The sequence below is a fragment of the Terrapene carolina genome, unplaced genomic scaffold (genome assembly GCF_002925995.2).
Source record: "Terrapene carolina triunguis isolate 2854851 unplaced genomic scaffold, T_m_triunguis-2.0 Scaffold58, whole genome shotgun sequence".
NCBI lineage: Eukaryota > Metazoa > Chordata > Testudines > Emydidae > Terrapene > Terrapene triunguis.
The window spans coordinates 72,965,967-72,984,671 of NW_020664409.1; the positions used below are offsets into that span (position 1 = coordinate 72,965,967).

The 18,705-nt window shown below is 41.9% G+C and overlaps 1 protein-coding gene across 1 annotated transcript in view; it reads right to left on the reverse strand.

Moving 5' to 3' along the window:
* Window positions 1-18,369, reverse strand: part of CDH17 (cadherin 17) — a 37,602-nt gene extending 19,233 nt beyond the window's left edge. The window contains exons 1-8 of the mRNA XM_024201591.2: window positions 18,319-18,369; window positions 15,622-15,698; window positions 10,155-10,256; window positions 9,013-9,150; window positions 5,897-6,035; window positions 2,602-2,760; window positions 1,701-1,900; window positions 236-367 (exon numbers count right to left, since the gene is read on the reverse strand). Of these exons, the coding sequence (XP_024057359.2) occupies window positions 236-367; window positions 1,701-1,900; window positions 2,602-2,760; window positions 5,897-6,035; window positions 9,013-9,150; window positions 10,155-10,256; window positions 15,622-15,672 (921 nt within the window). The 5' untranslated portion in view covers window positions 15,673-15,698; window positions 18,319-18,369. The remainder of the gene's footprint in view (window positions 1-235; window positions 368-1,700; window positions 1,901-2,601; window positions 2,761-5,896; window positions 6,036-9,012; window positions 9,151-10,154; window positions 10,257-15,621; window positions 15,699-18,318) is intronic.
* Window positions 18,370-18,705: the final 336 nt, after the last annotated feature.

Sequence of the window (18,705 nt, forward strand, 5' to 3'; positions counted from 1 at the left end):
GCTGTTGGGTGGATGAATGTAGTGTGGTGTGATGGGCATGCCTGCTGGTAAATTGCCTGAGAGTCCATGTCTATCAAGTCACTCAAATTCATCCAGAAACCACATCAAATTAAACATATCTATCCTCTTTCTCCTCCCTCTCCCACCACTAACTCTCCAACATTTACACGCCCAGCCACTATTGAGTCTCAGACTTTGGGCTACTGCATCAGTCAGGTTTCTCATGTTTACTTACCAATTCCTTTTCTTCCCTATCCAAGGGTTCAGTCACATAAATCGTCCCATTCTGATCAATCGTAAATGGGAACCTGGGCAGCCTCTCCTTTTGCAAAAGGTCATATTTTGCACCTGGCTCATTCCAGTGCACCTAAAATCCCCAAAATGAGTTAAGACAAAGCATTAAAAGTGTGGACTGAGATGTAACTGGTTGAAGCGCTGGGAATGAAAAGGAAAAGATAGATTTTCTGTTTTGCACATTATTTTATTTTAGGTCATAAACCTAACCATTTGGCAGGCCTTGGAACTGGGACTCCGAGGCCCAGATGATGGTCCCAGCTCTGCCACTGGTCTGCTGAATGTCTTTGGACAAGTCACTCTCTTTGCCTCAGTTTCCTTATCTGTAAAATGTGGATAATAACACTTACCTCCTTTTAAAAGCACTTTGAGATTTACAAATGAAAAGTGCTGTGTAAGAACAAGGTATATTAGTACAGTATTGTAATGGCATCATGCTAATTTACAGCATCTTTTTGTACCAGCCAACTTCTGTGTTTTTCCTCTTCAGCTTTAGTCACCTAAGCAGTTTGGTTTCACAGATGGAAATGTAGAGTGGCAAGTCAAATCTTGGGGGGGAGGGGGGGGAGGTGATACACATAAAATTGTCTGCCTGGTCTGGCACATAGTCTGACCTCCCAGGGACTTTAGGGGCTGAACCACTACTGTTTCCTCATGGAGGGGGTGAGGGTGGGTGAGCATAACCAACCCTGCAACTGAAGAAGTTGGAGAATATTCCATAAGGGGAACTTGAGAGAGTTTTCCTCCCTGCTGGGCACCCTCCCATGGTTTGTCTGTGAGAGAGGCAATCAAGCCCTATATTTGCTATTCCCGGTGGTAGTACCTAACACTACCCATATTCTTCCCAACTGTTGTATTCCCCATCTGTAAAAATCCTCCCTGCATTCTTTAAAAGACTAATTCTCTATTACATCAATGAGCTCTTGCTTTCGTAATTCATATTGTGCCAAACAGCCTTGGAATGAGTATTCTTTCTGTTCCTTTGAGTTTTCTATACATCAGCAGAATTCCTTATGCATTGCCTGCAGTTCATAGAATATACCAAGACTAGCACTTTCTGTAAGCTTGAGTGGGAAAATCCTTGTGTCACTGTAATATTGATATTGCTCTGGGCTGTACCTTAATCATCTCCCTAGCATCCATTTCATAATAAGGATATTATAGGGAAATCGACACTAACGCCCTCTTCCAGTTTATGTAAAATATGCCCAAGGGGCCAAATCTTGAAATCCATATTCCATTTTTACTCAGTCCTTCCTCAGCCTAAACTCCCATGGACTGCAATATCCAACATGGAAGATGTACCAAAGTCTTGATAACTGGAAGAAGTTCCTGCAGCTGGCAGGGAACATTTAAGGCTTGTAGATGCACTGACATTAGTCATTTCTGTGATTTCTAGATCCTACCTGCGTGATAGAGATGGGATGAGGCTCAGTAGAGTTTTCTTTGATAGATACTTTCGGAGGTGCCTTCCAAAGGTTCTCCTTCACAGTTATTTCCACGTCAGTGTTACTGGTTAAAGCGTTCTCTGACATTCCTGCCAAATCCTTCACTGTGACAACAAGGGTAAACGTAGCCTGCGTTTGGGGATTTAATAAACGAGAACCTAGAGAACAAAACAAAGAGACATGAGAGAAACTTAGCAAAAGCTCTGTTACTGGTTCATTGTTTAGCTGCAGAGAAATCCCAACCTCTGCTTTTTATGCGTCCATTGCTTTTACAACTGTTAGTCTAGGCTTCTCTTCATGAACTTAAAGATGATCCTCTGTGTTGGAACTTGGGAAACAGGCGAAAGTGGCACTCCAAGAGAGGCAATGGGTATTAACTAGTACAGGTAATGTTTTAGGATCTGATCAAACTCCCATTGAAGTCAGTGGAAGTCATTCCATTGATTTCACTTGGAGTTGAATAAGACTCTTAGCCTGCTACATTGCTTCAATTTCCTGAAAAAGTTGAGAACTACGGTTTTAAGAGATACGCTCTCAGAAAAAAAAAATTAAAAATCAAATGCAGAGTTGCATAGTTGGAAATACACCTGTTCATGACAAATTCTTAAACTAGTACTGCTTCCAGCATATTTAGATTGTAATCTCATTAAGGCATGGACCATCTCTTTGTTCTGTGTTTGTACAGCACCTAGCACAATGGGGTCCCAGACACTACCAAAATGTGCTCTCTGTTTTTAGTCTATAGACTCTTCAAATCAGGAAGTAACTGTTGTTATTATTTTGCATCACATACAGCATGGAACTCGTGGTCGGTGCTTAACATACAAACAATAACAATACTAATGGTAATTTTACATACCAGGCTCACTTGTTGAGATTGCTCCAGTTACGTTATCAATCTGAAAAAGCATCGACTTATAAGGGTTGGGGAAATGGTGGAGAATGTTGTAAAACAGCTGTGCATTGGGAGTTGTAGGATCATCACGGTCAGTGGCACGGACATACAGGAAGGGTTTGCCTGTTTGGATGTAGAAGAAAAGCCAGTAAGAGAATGGAGAAAGGGCCTTGATTCTCTAATCCATACATGTGCAGCTCAGGTGTGGGGGACAGGAGGAGACCCATAGGGATGAGCTTGCCAGCTCCCTGATTCAGGACCTCACATGCCCTGTACAAGTTAGGGTTGCACAGAGCAGCCTTAATTTACATCATTTGCATAAGTAAGGTCCTTCTGGGAACCTTGCCCCCTCTGACATGCCCCTGACATGCTGCCGCTTTCCCCTTACACGATGTGGGGACTGGCTGATGCAGGGTGTGGCAGTGCCATCTCAGCCAGCTTTCCACCTGCACAGAATTCCTTGGGAAGGGGGGATTCTCTGACAGCTCTCTTTGGTTAGTTTAAGGCCACATCGTGGTGCTTCTGCAAATAATCCATCACAGAGTGTATAGAGAACATGCAACACTGTTACTGCATTTAGAATTGTTACCATTAAAGAGGCTGCTCTACACTAGACCTGGTCGCAAGTTGGGATTTTGGTTTCATGGGAAATGTTGACATAGCAAAATTTGGTTTTGTTCCAGAACAAAAAGAAATACTTTTGAAATTTTCTGCAAAATGGCAATTCAAAAAAAAATCATTTGGGAAAAATTTCACATCACAATGAAATGTCTTTTGAAATGTATTTTTTCCATTTCTACATTTTTATTATTTGTACATTATTTAATGACATGTCAGTGGTAATAGTGCATAGTATGACATACCATAACATACCCAATTGTGTCCTAATATAACATGACATGTCTTTTTTTTTTAATTAAGGGCAGATGCTACTTAGTCCAGATTGAAACATTTTAGTTTATTTTTGATCAAAATGTCTCCTACTTGTAACAAAACATAACATAAGAACAGCCGTACTGGGCTAGACCAATGGTCCATTTAGCCCAGCATCCTGTCTTCTGACAGTGCCAGGTGCTTCACAGAGAATGAACAGAGCAGGGCAATTGTTGAGTGATCCATCCCCTGTCATCCAGTCCCAGCTCCAGAGGCTTAGGGACACCCAAAGCATGGAGTTATGTCCCTGACCATTTTGGCTAACAGCCATTGATGGACCTATCCTCCATGATGTTATCTAATTATTTTTTGAACCCACTTATACTTTGGCCTTCACAACATTCCCTAGCAACAAATTCCACAGGTTGACTGTGTGCTGTGTAAAGAAGTACTTTTTTGTTTGTTTTAACCTGCTGCCTATTAATTTCATTGGGTGACGCGTGCTTCTTGCAGTATGTTAAAGAGTAAATAACACTTCCTTATTTACTTTCTCCACACCATCCGTGATTTGATAGGCCTCTATCATATCCCCCCTTAGTCATCTCTTTTCTAAGCTAAACAGTCCCAGTCTTTTTAATTTCTCCTCACATTGAAGCTGTTCCATTCCCTTTATCATTTTTGTTGCCTTTCTCTGTACATTTTCCAATTCTAATATATCTTCTTTGAGATGTGGTGAACAGAACTGCATGCAGTATTCAAGATGTGGGTGCACCATGAATTTATATAGTGGCATTAAGATATTTTCTGTTTTATTATCTATCCCTTTCCTAATGGTTTTTAACATTCTGTTCACTCTTTTGACTGCCACTGCACACTGAGCAGATGTTTTCAGAGAACTATCCACGATGACTCCAAGATCTCTTTCTTGGAGCTAATTTAGACCCCAGCATTTTATATGATGTCATATTATGCACTATTACCACTGACATTCATTAAATAATGTAAAAATAATTTTAAAATGAAAAACAAAATAAAGTTCAAAATAAAAATTTCATTTTGAAACTACATTTTTTAATTTTTCCAAAACAAATTTTTTTTCAAATGAAAAAATTTTCCTTTGGGAAGCATTTTTCTTGCGGGAAATTTCATTGAATTTGATATGATTTTATGAAAATTTTCAGTTAAATCAAAATGGCATTTTCTGATGGAAAAATGGTTGAACAAAAATTTTCAGACATGCTATATAATAGACCTTCTTGGTGAAAAGCATAATGTGGAACATTAAGAGCTAGTGGAGAGTATATCGAAGCATGGAACTATGAACAAACTTTTAAACTTTGATTGTTGATCCATTCAACATATAAAAAATCCTATCACCTGGATGAACTGCAAATATACTCAAGAACTATTGCATTTCTTTCTTGCCTGCTCGAGCCACAGATTCCTATACTTTACTAAAAGCTCCTTTTTTGTTCCATGATTTGAGGGCATGTCTACACTTACCTCCGGAGCGATCGATCCAACAGGGGTTGATTTATCGCATCTAGTGAAGACGTGATAAATCGACCGCCGAGCGCTCTCCCGTCGACTCCGGTACTCCACCGGAGTGAGAAGCATAGGCGGAGTCGACAGGGGAGCGTCAGCAGTCTATCTACCGCAGTGAAGACACCGCAGGAAGAACATCTAAGTACATCGATTTCAGCTACGTTATTCACGTAGCTGAAGTTGCATAACTTAGATCGATTCCCCCTTTCCCAGTGTAGACCAGGCCATAGTTTTAATAGCTGGTTATGTCTCTTTTTTCATTCTCTTGGCTCTTATCACTATTTTCCATACCTTTATGACTTCTAAATTGGTTTACTGCAATCTACAATACAAAACTACTTGGAAACTACTGATGGTGCAGCCCACTTTCTGGGCAGTGTTTTGCCACAGGAAATATAAAGCACCAATTATCTAACAACTCTAGTGGCATCTTTTTTCCCCCCTCTAGGGTGATCTATAAAGACCTAAATAATTTAGATCCCTTGTAACACCTACTTTCAGTGTGATCTTGGGCATGTTTTTTAACTCCTTTTAGCTTCAGCTTCCGTCTGCAGTGCACAATGGGGATAGTGATATTTACTTACTAAATAATGTTTGTAATATGGTAAGTTCTGTGAAACATTTCAGCTGTGATAGACACACATCACTCTGTTTACCTATGTGCTATTTGTATTATATTGTACCCAGTCATGCCTTTAGTTTGTAACATCCTTTTTAACAAGGTGCTATTCTTTGTTAAGCATTTTCAATGTACTATATTGCACATCCTCATTAAATTGCACGGTATACATTTTAAATAGTAACAATAATAATATTAATTATTAATGATAATGGCCTTTACCTGGACGGGAATTCTGCCATACTACTCCATCGTATTTTGACTTCTCAAACTTTGGTGGGTTGTCATTAATATCCTGAACATTGATAGTAATAGAGTAGGGACCTTTCACTTTCTGTCCCGCTACATTCAGAGCCTCCACCTAATATTGAAAAGCAAAAGAAATGGCCAGGAAAGATTTTCACTTAAGTGAGTTGGAAAATTGTATCCAGCATGTTAAAGCTGAAGAGTAAAAATGGTCTGAACCTGATCATTTTCATGTGAAGATGAGACAACATAACAGTCATGACAGCAACTGCTGAGACACACTCAATAAATCTTGGTACCACCTCATTTCAAAGTGAGTTTCACTGGAATGGAGCATCATTAGCATACACCCTTATTATAGTTGTTTTATTTTAAGCTTCATTAGTCGTGACACTGTTCATCGGATGATTTTCATTGCACAGTATACAACCATTATAAAGTAGCCCCTGATGTTAGTGACCTGTTTCAGTAGCAGTCTGATCTCCATGGTGGAGACCAGGTAGGTCTTAGGTCTGGAAGGTGCTGGACCAGGGCAGAGTGCTCAGCACCTTTCAGGAGCGACTCCTTAATACTTTCCCTCTTCATATAGAAATTGATGTTTTCCATACCACAGTGACAAAAGCATGAGTATGTGTCTGCTTGAGTATGCTATTCTACAAGTGGCCAGAAAAAGTAAACTGAGCCACAGCGTCAGTCTAAGGAATTAGCCACGGAACAGTGTGTTAGCAGAGCTGTCCAGGGATTTTCCTTTGCATAAACATTTTTGAGATTTTGGCATTTTGGGGGCGGGGCGGGTTTGGGAGGGGAGAGGTTCATTCTGAAAAATCTCAAAAACAAATTGTGGAAAGGAGACTGGAAAAATTCCACTGTGGTAGAACCAAAGCAGAATGTTTTGGCTTGTCAGCTGCCTGCCTGGTTTTTAAAAAAGCAAACTGAAAAAAAAATTCCCTCATGTGGCATCAGTCTGACTCCCACATTGGTCATTGACTAAACTGGAAACTTATATCCCCAGCACAGACCTTTGCCACTTGAGCTAACAGAGTAATTGATAGCAAAGTAGGTTGTCATTCTCTCTATGAGCCAGCACGGGAGAGGGATGAGACAACACTTTGCCAGAAGGTTTCACAGATATTTGCTTAAAGCGGAGGAATGGTGAGACTCAGGAACCTTTGGTTCCATTCCAGGCTGTGGAGGAGAGTGTGCTCTTGTGGACGCAGACTCTCTTCTGCCTGTTTTCCCCAAGCTTCCCCCCTTCTGCTCCAAACCCTCCAACCTGTACCTATCCCAGTCTTGTCTCTTCTCCAGCCCTGCCTCTTTGTCCAAGTCCCATTCTCCCTGCCTCCCCAGTCCCAGTCTCCACTCTTCAGACTTCTCATCCCAGGTTCAAGTTTCCTTGCCTGTCCATTCTTAATCTTCCCCTTCCATGATCCATGTATAAGTTTCAATCTCCTCTACCTACTCCCAATATCTCCCCCTCCCTACTCACAGTCTCCTTCCTCAGGCAGTCCCAGTTCCTCCCTCCCATTCCTCATCTGATCTGTCTCTCCCCACATACTTCCTCCCAGTCCCAGTGTCCCTCCCCAGGCTCCTCGTCCAATCTCAGTCTCCCCCACATTCTCTCCTTGGCCCCTAGACCCAGACTCTTTTGCTCAGACAGTCCCAGTTCTCCCCTTGCACCCAGCTCCTTGTGAAATCTGTCTCCCTTTGCCCCACTTTCCCCCCACACTTGTTCCTAGTCCCAGTCTCCTTGCCCAACCAGTCACAGCCTCCCCTTCCAACTTTTCCAGCCTCTCCACCCAGCTCCCAGTCCCAGTCTCTTCGCCCAATCAGTTGCAGTCTCCCCCTAACTCCCTGTCCCAGTTTCTCTCCCCACCTCCAGTCCCAGTCTTATCAGACTCCTTGGCCCAATCTACTCCATTCACCCCTCCCCCACAATCCAGCTCCTCTCCCCTTTGTATTCAAATTAGACAGCTTCCTCCTCCATGCTGCCTGGATTCCAGGGGCTCAATGAGAGGAGAAGAAAGACAGGCTCCCTGCTCTGAGTTCTGGTGCTGGCCCCACCCTGCCCTAGAGCAGTAATTACAGGAAATTACAGGGAAAGTCTGGTTTCACCCCTGTATTGCTGGCCTGGAGCATGTTCAGTCACTCTGGGAGGATGGTGCACATGGAGTGTGGTCAGCACTAGGAACTGTGAGAGGCTTGAACATGGATGGAATCTTCAGCAATTTTAGCTGCTAAAATGGCAGATGTCTCTACTGAGCATGTGCAAACTGTAACTTTTCAAAGGCTTTTAACTTGTCCAAATTTGGGCAGATTTTCCCCAGGATGACCTAGGGCAAATCTTTGACACAAAAGCTTTCCCCCTGATAAATTTCAAACCCCTGCTCCAAAGCATGGGGTCACTAGTGTCGTTCAAAGAAAAGGACGCCAGAAATTTTTAACAATTTTAACAATTTCTTTCCCTACTCTTGTTCTTGAAAACAGCTGAACCACTCTGGCTGAAATTAAAAAAACAAAAAATCAGCCCGGGGCAGACACCCAGGATGAAAAATTTCAACCCAGGTGGTTAAAATTGGACCAAGTTATAAGCCACTGAAAACAGGATCTTATCATGGGAAGTGTCAGGCAGCCATAGTAGTAAGGTTTCAGAGTAGCAGCCGTGTTAGTCTGTATCCGCAAAAATAACAGGAGTACTTGTGACACCTTAGAGACTAACTAACATAGTAGTAAGTGGCTCTACCAGACCTACAGTCATATCTGGATCATTTATAAAAGGTTTATCCAAGTACAAAGCATTCAGCACACATTTTCAGTGTCCCAACCCCCTCCTCTGATGACAGTAGCCTTCCACTGTAAAAACAGAAACAAGCACTCAAATAAATGAATATAACATAGCTAGCTGTCCCCAGGCTGCCAGATGAGGAGAAATGTCCTGGAGTCAAGCTCTCTACTGGCAATGAATTACGTGGCAGCAAACAGGTTGGTAGGAAATTTCAACTGACATGTCAGTTTCAAATTTCGGCAAAAAAAGAGAAAAATTAATAACACTCCCCAACTCTTTTTCAACCTGCTCCATTTCTCATTTATTTCACCTGTAGCCTGTGGATTTCTTTGTTTTCCCTGTCTAGAGAGCCGTTGAGATAGAGATAGCCGCTAGTTGATGCAATCTCAATGACGCCATCTTTTTCACCAGACAGTCTCAAACTGACAGCAGGCAGCTCAATTGTAAACTAGAGAGGAAAAAAAAAAAGTCAGGGGAAGAGGTTCCTTTTCAGGAATATTTCAGAGAATTTAACTTTCTTAATTCACAATTTTTTAAATTCATTGTCAACATTGCTCCTTGCTAGAGTGGGCAAATGATATTCAAACACATTGGTGTTTTTCCTGTCTTAAATTAGTAGATGAATCATTGTTAACATTACTTTCCCAGCTCTAGGATGCAGTAAGGGGGAAAGCAGACATCTGTCTAAAACGGAGGCTGGTCTGAGTACAGGAATGGAAAAAACATAACACACTCATCCTCCGTCTATTTGAGTATTGGCTCTGCCATTCATCTTTCACTAGAAACAAAGCTCATGACAGTTGGAATGACTATCACTGTGGGTAAAAGGAATCTCTAAAGAAAAGGAAATCAAGTAGAATGCAGTTCACAGATTCATAGATTCACAGGCCAAAAGGCCCACTGTGATAATCTAATCTGACCTGTTGTATAACACAGGCCATAGAATTTTCCCCAAATATTTCCTTTTGAACTAGAGCATATCTTTTTAAAAAAACAACCAATCTTGAATTCAAAATCGCCAGTGATGGAGAATCCACCGCCACCCATGGTAAGTTGTTCCCATGGTTAATTACCCTCACTGTCAAAAATGTAGATGTTATTTCCAGTCTGAATTGGTCGTGTTTCAGCTTTCAGACATTGGATCTTGTTACTCCTTTGTCTGATGGACTGAACGTGAACTGCATGTAATTTCTTAAGTTCATTCTCTAGGAATGCTGATTATAGCAATAGACTATTTTAGATTTATCCTCTTGGAACTCATTTGATAGAGGCTGATGCTTTAAATTTTATCAGCAGGCACTAAATTATCAGATAATAAAAGTCAAAGTTTCTATCATAACACATCTTGGGGTTGCTTTTCCTACTGAAATCAACAGCATAACTCTCATTGATATCAATGAGCATAGGATGGGTCTTTTGAACAAAGAGCTAACACTCAGAGTTAATGATTACCTGGTATATTACATGAACTCCAATTGTACCTTCTGATACAGAGAAAGTCATGTCTTGCAGAGGTCCACTGGCGTACAATTCATTTATACCATGGCACGTAGCCTGTGCAGGAGGGAAGTAGAGGAAGATGATCAATATCTTTTCTATGCTAGCTGCAATTCAACAGTGGCCCTAGCATCACTGCAGTATGAAAAAGAAGCTTTTAAAAAAAAAATTTGCACTAAAATAACGTGAAGTGAACAGTGCTGAGAATGGCTGGCTTTTAATGTCGATTTTTAATGTATTTTTAATTATTTTTCATGCTGGTTTTTAATGTAGATCCATTTTTTTTAATTGATATCATTTTTTAAAATTCTATTTCAAAACAAATATTTAAATGCTGCCTTTTTCCAAAGTAAATATATTACTTAATTAAATGTCACATGCTCAGCTTGCAAAAGGAACCAATTTGTGTGCACAAATGGACTGAGGGCTAGATTGAGACCATACATCTAGTCAGAGCTGTAACTAGGCATTTTAGCACCTGGAGTGAGCAAGCATATTTGCACCCCCTAGAAGCGATGTGTGGCGGGACATGCAGGGTCACCCCTCAGATTTCTGCTTCCGTTTAGCACAGAGGTTTTCAAACTGTGGGGCACACCCACCTATGGGGCGCACCTCACAGTTTGAAAATGGTTGCCTCTTGCCAGGAGCCAGCAGATCAGAAGCTGATGGGAGCCACCCGGCCTGCTCGGGCCCCCGGCTCTTCGTGCCCGCCCTGCCCTGCTCTGTACCTCTGTATGGGTGGGTGCTCCCCAAGCATGGCGGGCAGCCCAGCTCTGAGCTGTGCCCCTGACACACTCTTGCCTCTCCCCCACAAAGCCCAGCTGCTATGAGATGCTCCCCAATGGGCTCACTCGCCGCTGCGGAGCAGCAGCAGAACAGGGACAGTAGCTGGTTCAAGAGGGCATCGCCAGCCGGCATTGGGCTCCTTCAGCATGAGGAGCCAAGGGCCCAAGTGGGCCAGGCATCTCCCAGTAGCTTCCAATCTGCCGAGTCCTGGGAGGAGGTGACAGTTTTCAAACTGTGCTAAATGGAAGGCAAAAATCTTGGGGGGGGGCTGTCCGCCCCCCCCACACACATACTGCCCCATTTTCCCACCCCCTGCACCTTTGCACCCTGGGCAGCTGTCTCACTTGCCCCTCCCCAGTTACAGCCCTGTGTCTAGCCCCCTATAAGGGACAGCAGATAGCTGTGCTGCCCTAAGAGCAGCTTTCTTTCATTCTGACTGGCATCCTGGAGGCTCTGCCCACTCCTGGCTAACATGCCTGTGGTATTGGGGGCGGGGAGGGGCTGCTCTTCCATCCCCTCCTCAGAGTGCTCATGCAGGGGATTGGGGATCAGGGCTTATGCCCCTTACGCCTCTGCTTGTCCATGTAAGGGCAAGTGACAATCTTGCCCAAAATTTGTCAGTTGGTTGAGCTGAGAGCAGAGCGGGCCAGGACCTAACAAGTTTCCAAAGGGTGGTTCTTAACTACAAACAGTGAGGAAAAATGATTTTCCAAATGATGACCAATACCCTTCACAGTGTGTGCCTGTGGATTCGGTCACCTGATTTCTGATATTCATATTCTTTTTTTCTTCTTGTTCAAAACTGACTTGTCTTCATGTCACTGGCTGACAAACCTAGACTACAGCCTGTACAGCAATAGTCTTCCCTATGTACTTCACTACTAAGAACATAATGTAAATACACTGCAGTAGTTATTGTCTTTTTAATGGGATTGACGTTCATTGTAAACATCAGTGTTCCAGCACAACAGTTGTGGTTATGACCAAAGCTCCCTAGGAGTGGACATGCTGTTCGAAGTTTGCTTCCTGCTCTAATATCTTGCTGTGTTATTAAAAACATTAAATAAAACCAGTTTTCTGAAGCAGCTTTTAACATATACACATTAATGTTTCAGTAAGCTCCAAAATTTACAGAACATTTTTAAAAAGTGCTTTTAATGGATTAATAACGTGCAAACATTAAGAATATCCATAGTGCAAGTCATTTCCTTCCCATTAACTTTCTTTTAGCTTTGCCAGGGAAAACACAGAACAACAACTGATCATCATAATGGTACCTGATTAAAATAGGGGCATGGCATGTGATGTCAATACAATTTCCTTAATAAAAACATAACACCATGGTAGTTGTTTATATGAAATTACACATAAAAAACTATGTTAAAAGTTACTCAAAAGTTAGGAACTGCCAGAATAAAGGTTGTCTGGCAACCATGATTCAACTCCTTTGTGCATATGCATTATGATAGCCTCTAATTAATTTCATGATTACATACTGTTTTTTCCACAGGACCCTGCCTCTTTCAGTGCACTGGCTGGATCTGCTTTGGGGATGAATCAAGGTTGTATAGGGAAGGTGGCTGTTGTCTGTGGGACTCCCTGACTCATTTGTTGCAGAAGTTGGAAAGTGTGTAGTGAATGAGGCAGAGGATTAGGGTCTCATAATTAAGGCAGTCGAATGCCACCCTTGAAAACTGGATTCTAACCCTGCCTCTGCCACACAATTCCCATGTGAGGCTAAACAAGTCACTTAAACCAAACTTTTCACAGGTGGTCACTAATTGCATGTTCATCATTTTCTGGGTGCCCAACTTGAGACTCTGGGGCCTGACTTTCAGAGGTGCTGAGCACTCACAGCTGCAACTGAAGTCAGTGGGAGCTGTGTTTTGATTATATTAAGTACTACGTAATGTTAAGTACTCTGAAAATATAGATCCTAAGTACCTCAAATTGGACACCCAAAATTAGTGGAGACTTTGACCTTAATCTCTCTATGCCTCAGCTCTTCATCTGTAAAGCCACCACACCTCACAGGGGTGTTGTGAAAATAAATGAATTAATGCTTGTGAAGCATCAGTGCCATAGAAAAGCCCATGAGAAAATTAATAATTCTGTCTTCAGAGCAGAGTTTGAAGATTGAGGATAAATCAAAATATTGAATAGCTGTTCATTAAGTGGGCACTGGCCATCCTATGCATTGAATGAGGCAGGAAAATAGTACGGATCGTGTAATAAAGATTGCATCATAATGCTACTGGAATAAAATCACTTTTATTCCAGATCAGTGTGTCCACATGTGGAATTATACCAGCATAGCTATAGTGGTATAATTATACTGCTGTGTTCTGCTGGTCATTTTCCCTGTGGAGATAAGCCCAATGAGTGAATCTCGTCTGTTGGATGCCTTCCATCATAAATAAGATCCAGTCCTTTGTGGAGAAATTCACAACAGAAATCCAGAGTCACAGGGCTAGAGACACAAAGGGATTTAGGTGCCTAACTGCTGCAGTAGGTGCCTATGTCCAAAATGTAGATCCTCAAAACCCCCGCTCAGCTGCCACCTAACCCTGTAGGCACCCAAAGTAGCTAAGCACCCAAATATCTGCCATAATGCCCCCACACACACATCTGGAACTGTCAGTGAGCATGCACACAGCCCCCGGAAATAAGTCCTGACACCAATCTCATACCTCATCCCAGGTGGAATCCTCAGACTAGGTGTTCCCTGCCTATCTTGCCTTCAGGGCCCAATTCCATAGGCATTCTGAGAGGTAGGCTCTCAGTTTCATATCCCCCTCTTCATGATTTGCTCCCACATCTCCCAGGAGAGCACCCTAACCACTGAGCTATGGGATATTCTGGGGTGGGGCTGTTTCTCTCAATCTCTCCCCTTGAAACTGTTCCACTTTGTATAAATAATTATATAGTCATTAGAACAAGGATGTGAACTTGTGTCTCCTGCAGCCTACATGAGTACCCCAACCCCTAGGCTATAGCACTGGTGTCATGCTCTCTGGCCCACTGAATATTTAATTATTTATACAAAGTGGACCAATGCTGAGCCTAAGTTCCCTTCATGGATCTAGCCTCTGGGTATTATGCAGCAAAGTGCAGCCGTGTTAAAGACAAGTGTATTCAAAGTACATGCTTCCATACTTACTTTCCAGGGAAAGACTTTATACAAGCTATGACAGAGGACTTGCAAGGCTCAGTACAGTTTACCATGAAGTGCTATTGTGCTGTGCTTCAGGTGAAGTTCAGCTGACATTGGATCCTACTGTGAGAGAATGATGACCGTGGAGCTGACACCTTTACTTACATAGTGTTTGTGCCCTATTGTGCAAGTCGGCTCAGGGAGTTCAGAAGGGCTTTTCAAGAAGTAAGATCCCTCTCAACAAGAGCAAAGGAGGCAGAATCCGGCCTTATAGATTGTAAACTGTTTTTTTTTTATTATTATTATTGTTGACCATTGGTTTTGGAGGGATTTTACTTTGTCATGTTTTATAGGTTGATGTGTCTATTCTGAAGGAACAAAGGCTAATATTGTTCAGTCTAACTGTAGGGTTCAAAGTTTAGCTCTTGTATCAAGCAGCAGCTATCTCATCCTGTCAATTAAAACTGCTTTATATGAGCCATAAACATTTCCTAATGCATGAGTATGTTGTGAATCATTATTCATGAACCAACAAGGAAGCGCTGTTTACCTTTTTGGTCTAGTTTCTGTTTGGCAGTTGCTACAATCCTGTACAAACTATAACCATTGCAGTACAATTTCAGGAGTTCTATAGGTGCACCAATTGGCAATAAAAATTTGAAGTACAACAAGGAACATAGGATGAGTCTTTCAATCCTATGTTCACACAAGTAATCTACTGAGGACAATGGGATTTATGAGAGTAATGGTTATACTGGTCTCCATATTTGGGGGGGGGCATTGTTTTATTATAGGTTTGATCTGACTCTTTTATACTTTATGTTAGTTACAAATGCAGCTTAGAGCCCCAATCCTTCAGCCTTTACACATATCAGTAATGTCATTGACTTCAATGGGCCTGCTCCCATAAATGAGGATTACTCATATGCGTAAAGGTTGAAGGTTTAGGCCATAGATATGAAGTTAAGTAAAATAAATAAGTATGATTTAAATGATATAGCACAGTCTGTCCTAAGAAAATGCATTTATATAGCAGCACAAGTGTAAATTATAATACAGAGCACAGCACTAAACTAGTGTAAAAAGTCATCATTGTTTGATGATGTAGGGTGGAATCATTCTCAAATCTTTATTAATGTGAGGTTCAGCTACAGCAAAGAGAAATACGACACCATGTCTTAATCATTCTCCCTTAGCAGATTTAGTTACTATAGGAGAAGTGTAAGAAGATCTTTTTATTTAAAGCTTGTCACCAAACTGTTTTTTTAAATGACTGACATTAATTGTAATCTTTTGAATAAGGATATGAATGTCCAGGATTTTTATCCACAGTCAGTATTATAAAAATTCTACATAGAATATGTTGCCCATCCTACTTTTATACTGAAATGCCATTTATGAAAGATAATTTAAGGGCCTGGATACATCTGTTGATATTCATAGGTTTTTACCAACTAAACAAAAGAAAAAGCAATCACTCACCAGGTGAAATACCAGGAGATAGAGTAGATGAAGTCCACAGAGCTTAACCATCTTGATGATTTCTTTTATTTTGGCTTCTGTGAATGATTACATAATAGTTTACAATCCATTCATCTTAGTCCATCAGAATTCTCATTCCATATATTTATAAATAAAGGTTTAAGCCAAACTTTTAAAACCTGGGTGCCAAAAGTCAAGCTCCCAAATCCATATATAGGCACCTAAATTAATGCTAAATTAAAGCCTCCTGAATTTCAAAAGAACTGAGCACTCACAGCTCTCAATGACAGCCAGGGCAGTTCAGTGCTCTTACATTCAAGGTTGCTATTCAGGAGCCCATCACAAGGAACCCAGCTTTGAAAACTGTGGGTTCAGTTGTGTGTATCACTTCCTGTCATAAATCTAAGGGACTGGTGGAAATGAAATTCCCTTCTCCTCGGGTTAGAACACCTCCACTTAAAGGACTAGACCAATTCTGTAAAGCAGTGCTGACACGCAGTGAAAGTTAATGTTGCAAAAAGTAGTGGTGGTCTCTGCATTGATCATATTGCAGTTGAGCGCTCAGCACCTCTGCATCTTGGCTCTCCCCCATTCCCCAGTACACAACCTTAAGCTACCAAGCCCCAACCACAGGGAGGGAAGAACATATTGTGGAGGCAGAGCCCTCTCTAGATTCCCTGCTTTTAGGGCTTTTCCATCCCATTTAATTCTTCTGTTGTGTCCTCTACAATTCACAGGAGAAGGCAGTTTCTGGACTCATGCATAGGAACTATATTGCCCAGCACTAGTGCCCAGCACTAGGAAGGCTGTATTTGTTTCACTGTATACAACAGTGCTACACAAGAGGAGCTTGACTTTGCACTCCCCCACCCACCCATGTGAGCAGGCATTAGTGATATAAAGAATCCCACTGAACTCAGGGTGGCTACTTGCAGGGACAAGGCCTAATTGCAGAGGTATAGAAAGAAGAAAACTGCTCTCCACTGAAACTGCAGGAAGAAGTTAGATAAACCGAAAATTTGCATTTTGCCAGGAAACGGGTTCACATCCCACCCAGTTGTCGATTATCCTGGCAAAGGGGGAAGTGAAGAAGGTGACTCACTTTTCCATGTGCGGCAAGAGAATCGGGGGTGTGGTCTGAGCAGTACTGAAGGAGAAACCCTTGGAGCAGCCAAACCTGGGGAGATGGTTTGATCTGATCTTTATGTTATCTTACTGGAGGAATTCCCTCCCACTTTTTAATAAAGCCAAACCCCAGAAAGAGGATGAGTTTTGACTATACATACCATGGAGACTATGGTAGCAGAGTAGGTTGGCAAAGGTACCCACTCATGTGGCAGTTATATACTACCTCGTCCACTTAAACCAGGGATCGGCAACCTTTGGCATGTGGACCATCAGGGAAAGCCGCTGGTGGGCCGGGATGGTTTGTTTACCTGCAGCATCCGCAGGTTCGGCCGATCACAGCTCCCACTGGCCGCGGGTCACCGTTCCAGGCCAATAGGGGCTGCGGGAAGAGGGGGCCCGGCCCTCACCGCTTCCCGCAACCCCTATTGGCCTGGAACAGCAAACTGTGGCCAGTGGGGGCTACGATCGTCCGAACCTGTGGACACTGCAGGTAAACAAACTGCCCGGCCTGCCAACGGCTTTCCCTGATGGGCCGCGTGCCAAAAGTTGCCGATCCCTGACTTTAACCTATCCCAGCTTGACTGAGAATTACAGTAATATGAGGGATACATTGGTTTGGTAAATTATAGTTTGGGGAAGGCCTATTTTTCCTCCAAATTTCATATAATTCCTTATCAAACATATTTATAAAACAGGCCACTGTATCAGTTGATAAAACCTAGAACAGAGATTTGATCAATGCTTATTTCTTCATCATAACCTTGCACACTGAGAGGTGGGACCAGTATTTCTCAGGTGGCTAGAGTCTCTTACCAGATCTCTTACGCTCTGGCATTCCCAGGGGTCAGAAGCCCCTGAAATGCACAATTCCCTATCGCCCAGGAAACCTCAGAACTCATGAATCCAACTGATCCAACTCAGCTGGTCCAGTATAGAATGCAAATCCAGCTGAGACTTAGAGAAGGGTTTTAGCTAACATACAAGAACAGTATAGGGTTAAGCAGAAGGAGCAATATCTACCTAAGCTCTTTCTAACACACACACAAAAATGGAGAGTTTGACAGCTGAGATCCAGGCTGAGGGTTGAACTAGTTCATTTCACCCACTTCTCTTTTCCTAACCAGTTTATATATCCCTAATGATCTTTTTTATGGATCCTCTGTCTAAAAACACTTAAAAATGAAATATATATGACTCTAGGGTATCCAATATGCAAATATACAAGCAGTTTTGGGTAATAAATGCTCTGTGAGTATAGTACCTATTTCCAGATGAAGAGTTAAAAGTCTCTGATTACATGAAAAGTTTTTAAAAAAACATATTTTAAATGCCTGCTTTGTATTTTTTGTTTTAGAGATTCAAGTTTTAAAGTATAAACTACTTTGCCTTGAAGGAGAAAATTGATCTGCATCAGATACAAACCACTCCTAACACTAGCAATACAGCCTTCCATTTTCCAAGGAAAGGAAAAGCGCAGGCCATCAAGTTGCTAACATCACCAAAAACCCAACTCCCTTGCTTTGGCACTTAAAAAACTTCCAAAGAAATGTTAGTTAGAGCACCCCTTACCTTTAGTATGAAAATGTTGTTTCCCTCTAAAATATATTTCCCTCTTTGAGCCTTTAGAATCACCTGCGGCAGTTAATGATGTCTCTCTGTGTATCTATGCACAGTTTTTGGTTTCTCAGATTCTCCCTGCAGGTTGGCTCAAACATTAACTACATTGATTACTATTGCTCCATAATGACTAGGTGTGGCATGAAATGGCAGCTATGAAAGGAAGTAGTATAGCCATGAAATAACCTACTCCTCTTTAAGCATTTTTACTTACCTTCGGGATTTCAAACTGAACTCTGCTTTTGAGTAAGAGAGCAAGGAGCTACGGGTAACTAGTTACATAGATAGGAATAATTTCTCCTCTCAGCCTCTATCTGTAAGAGAGGAATTGGAAAGGGA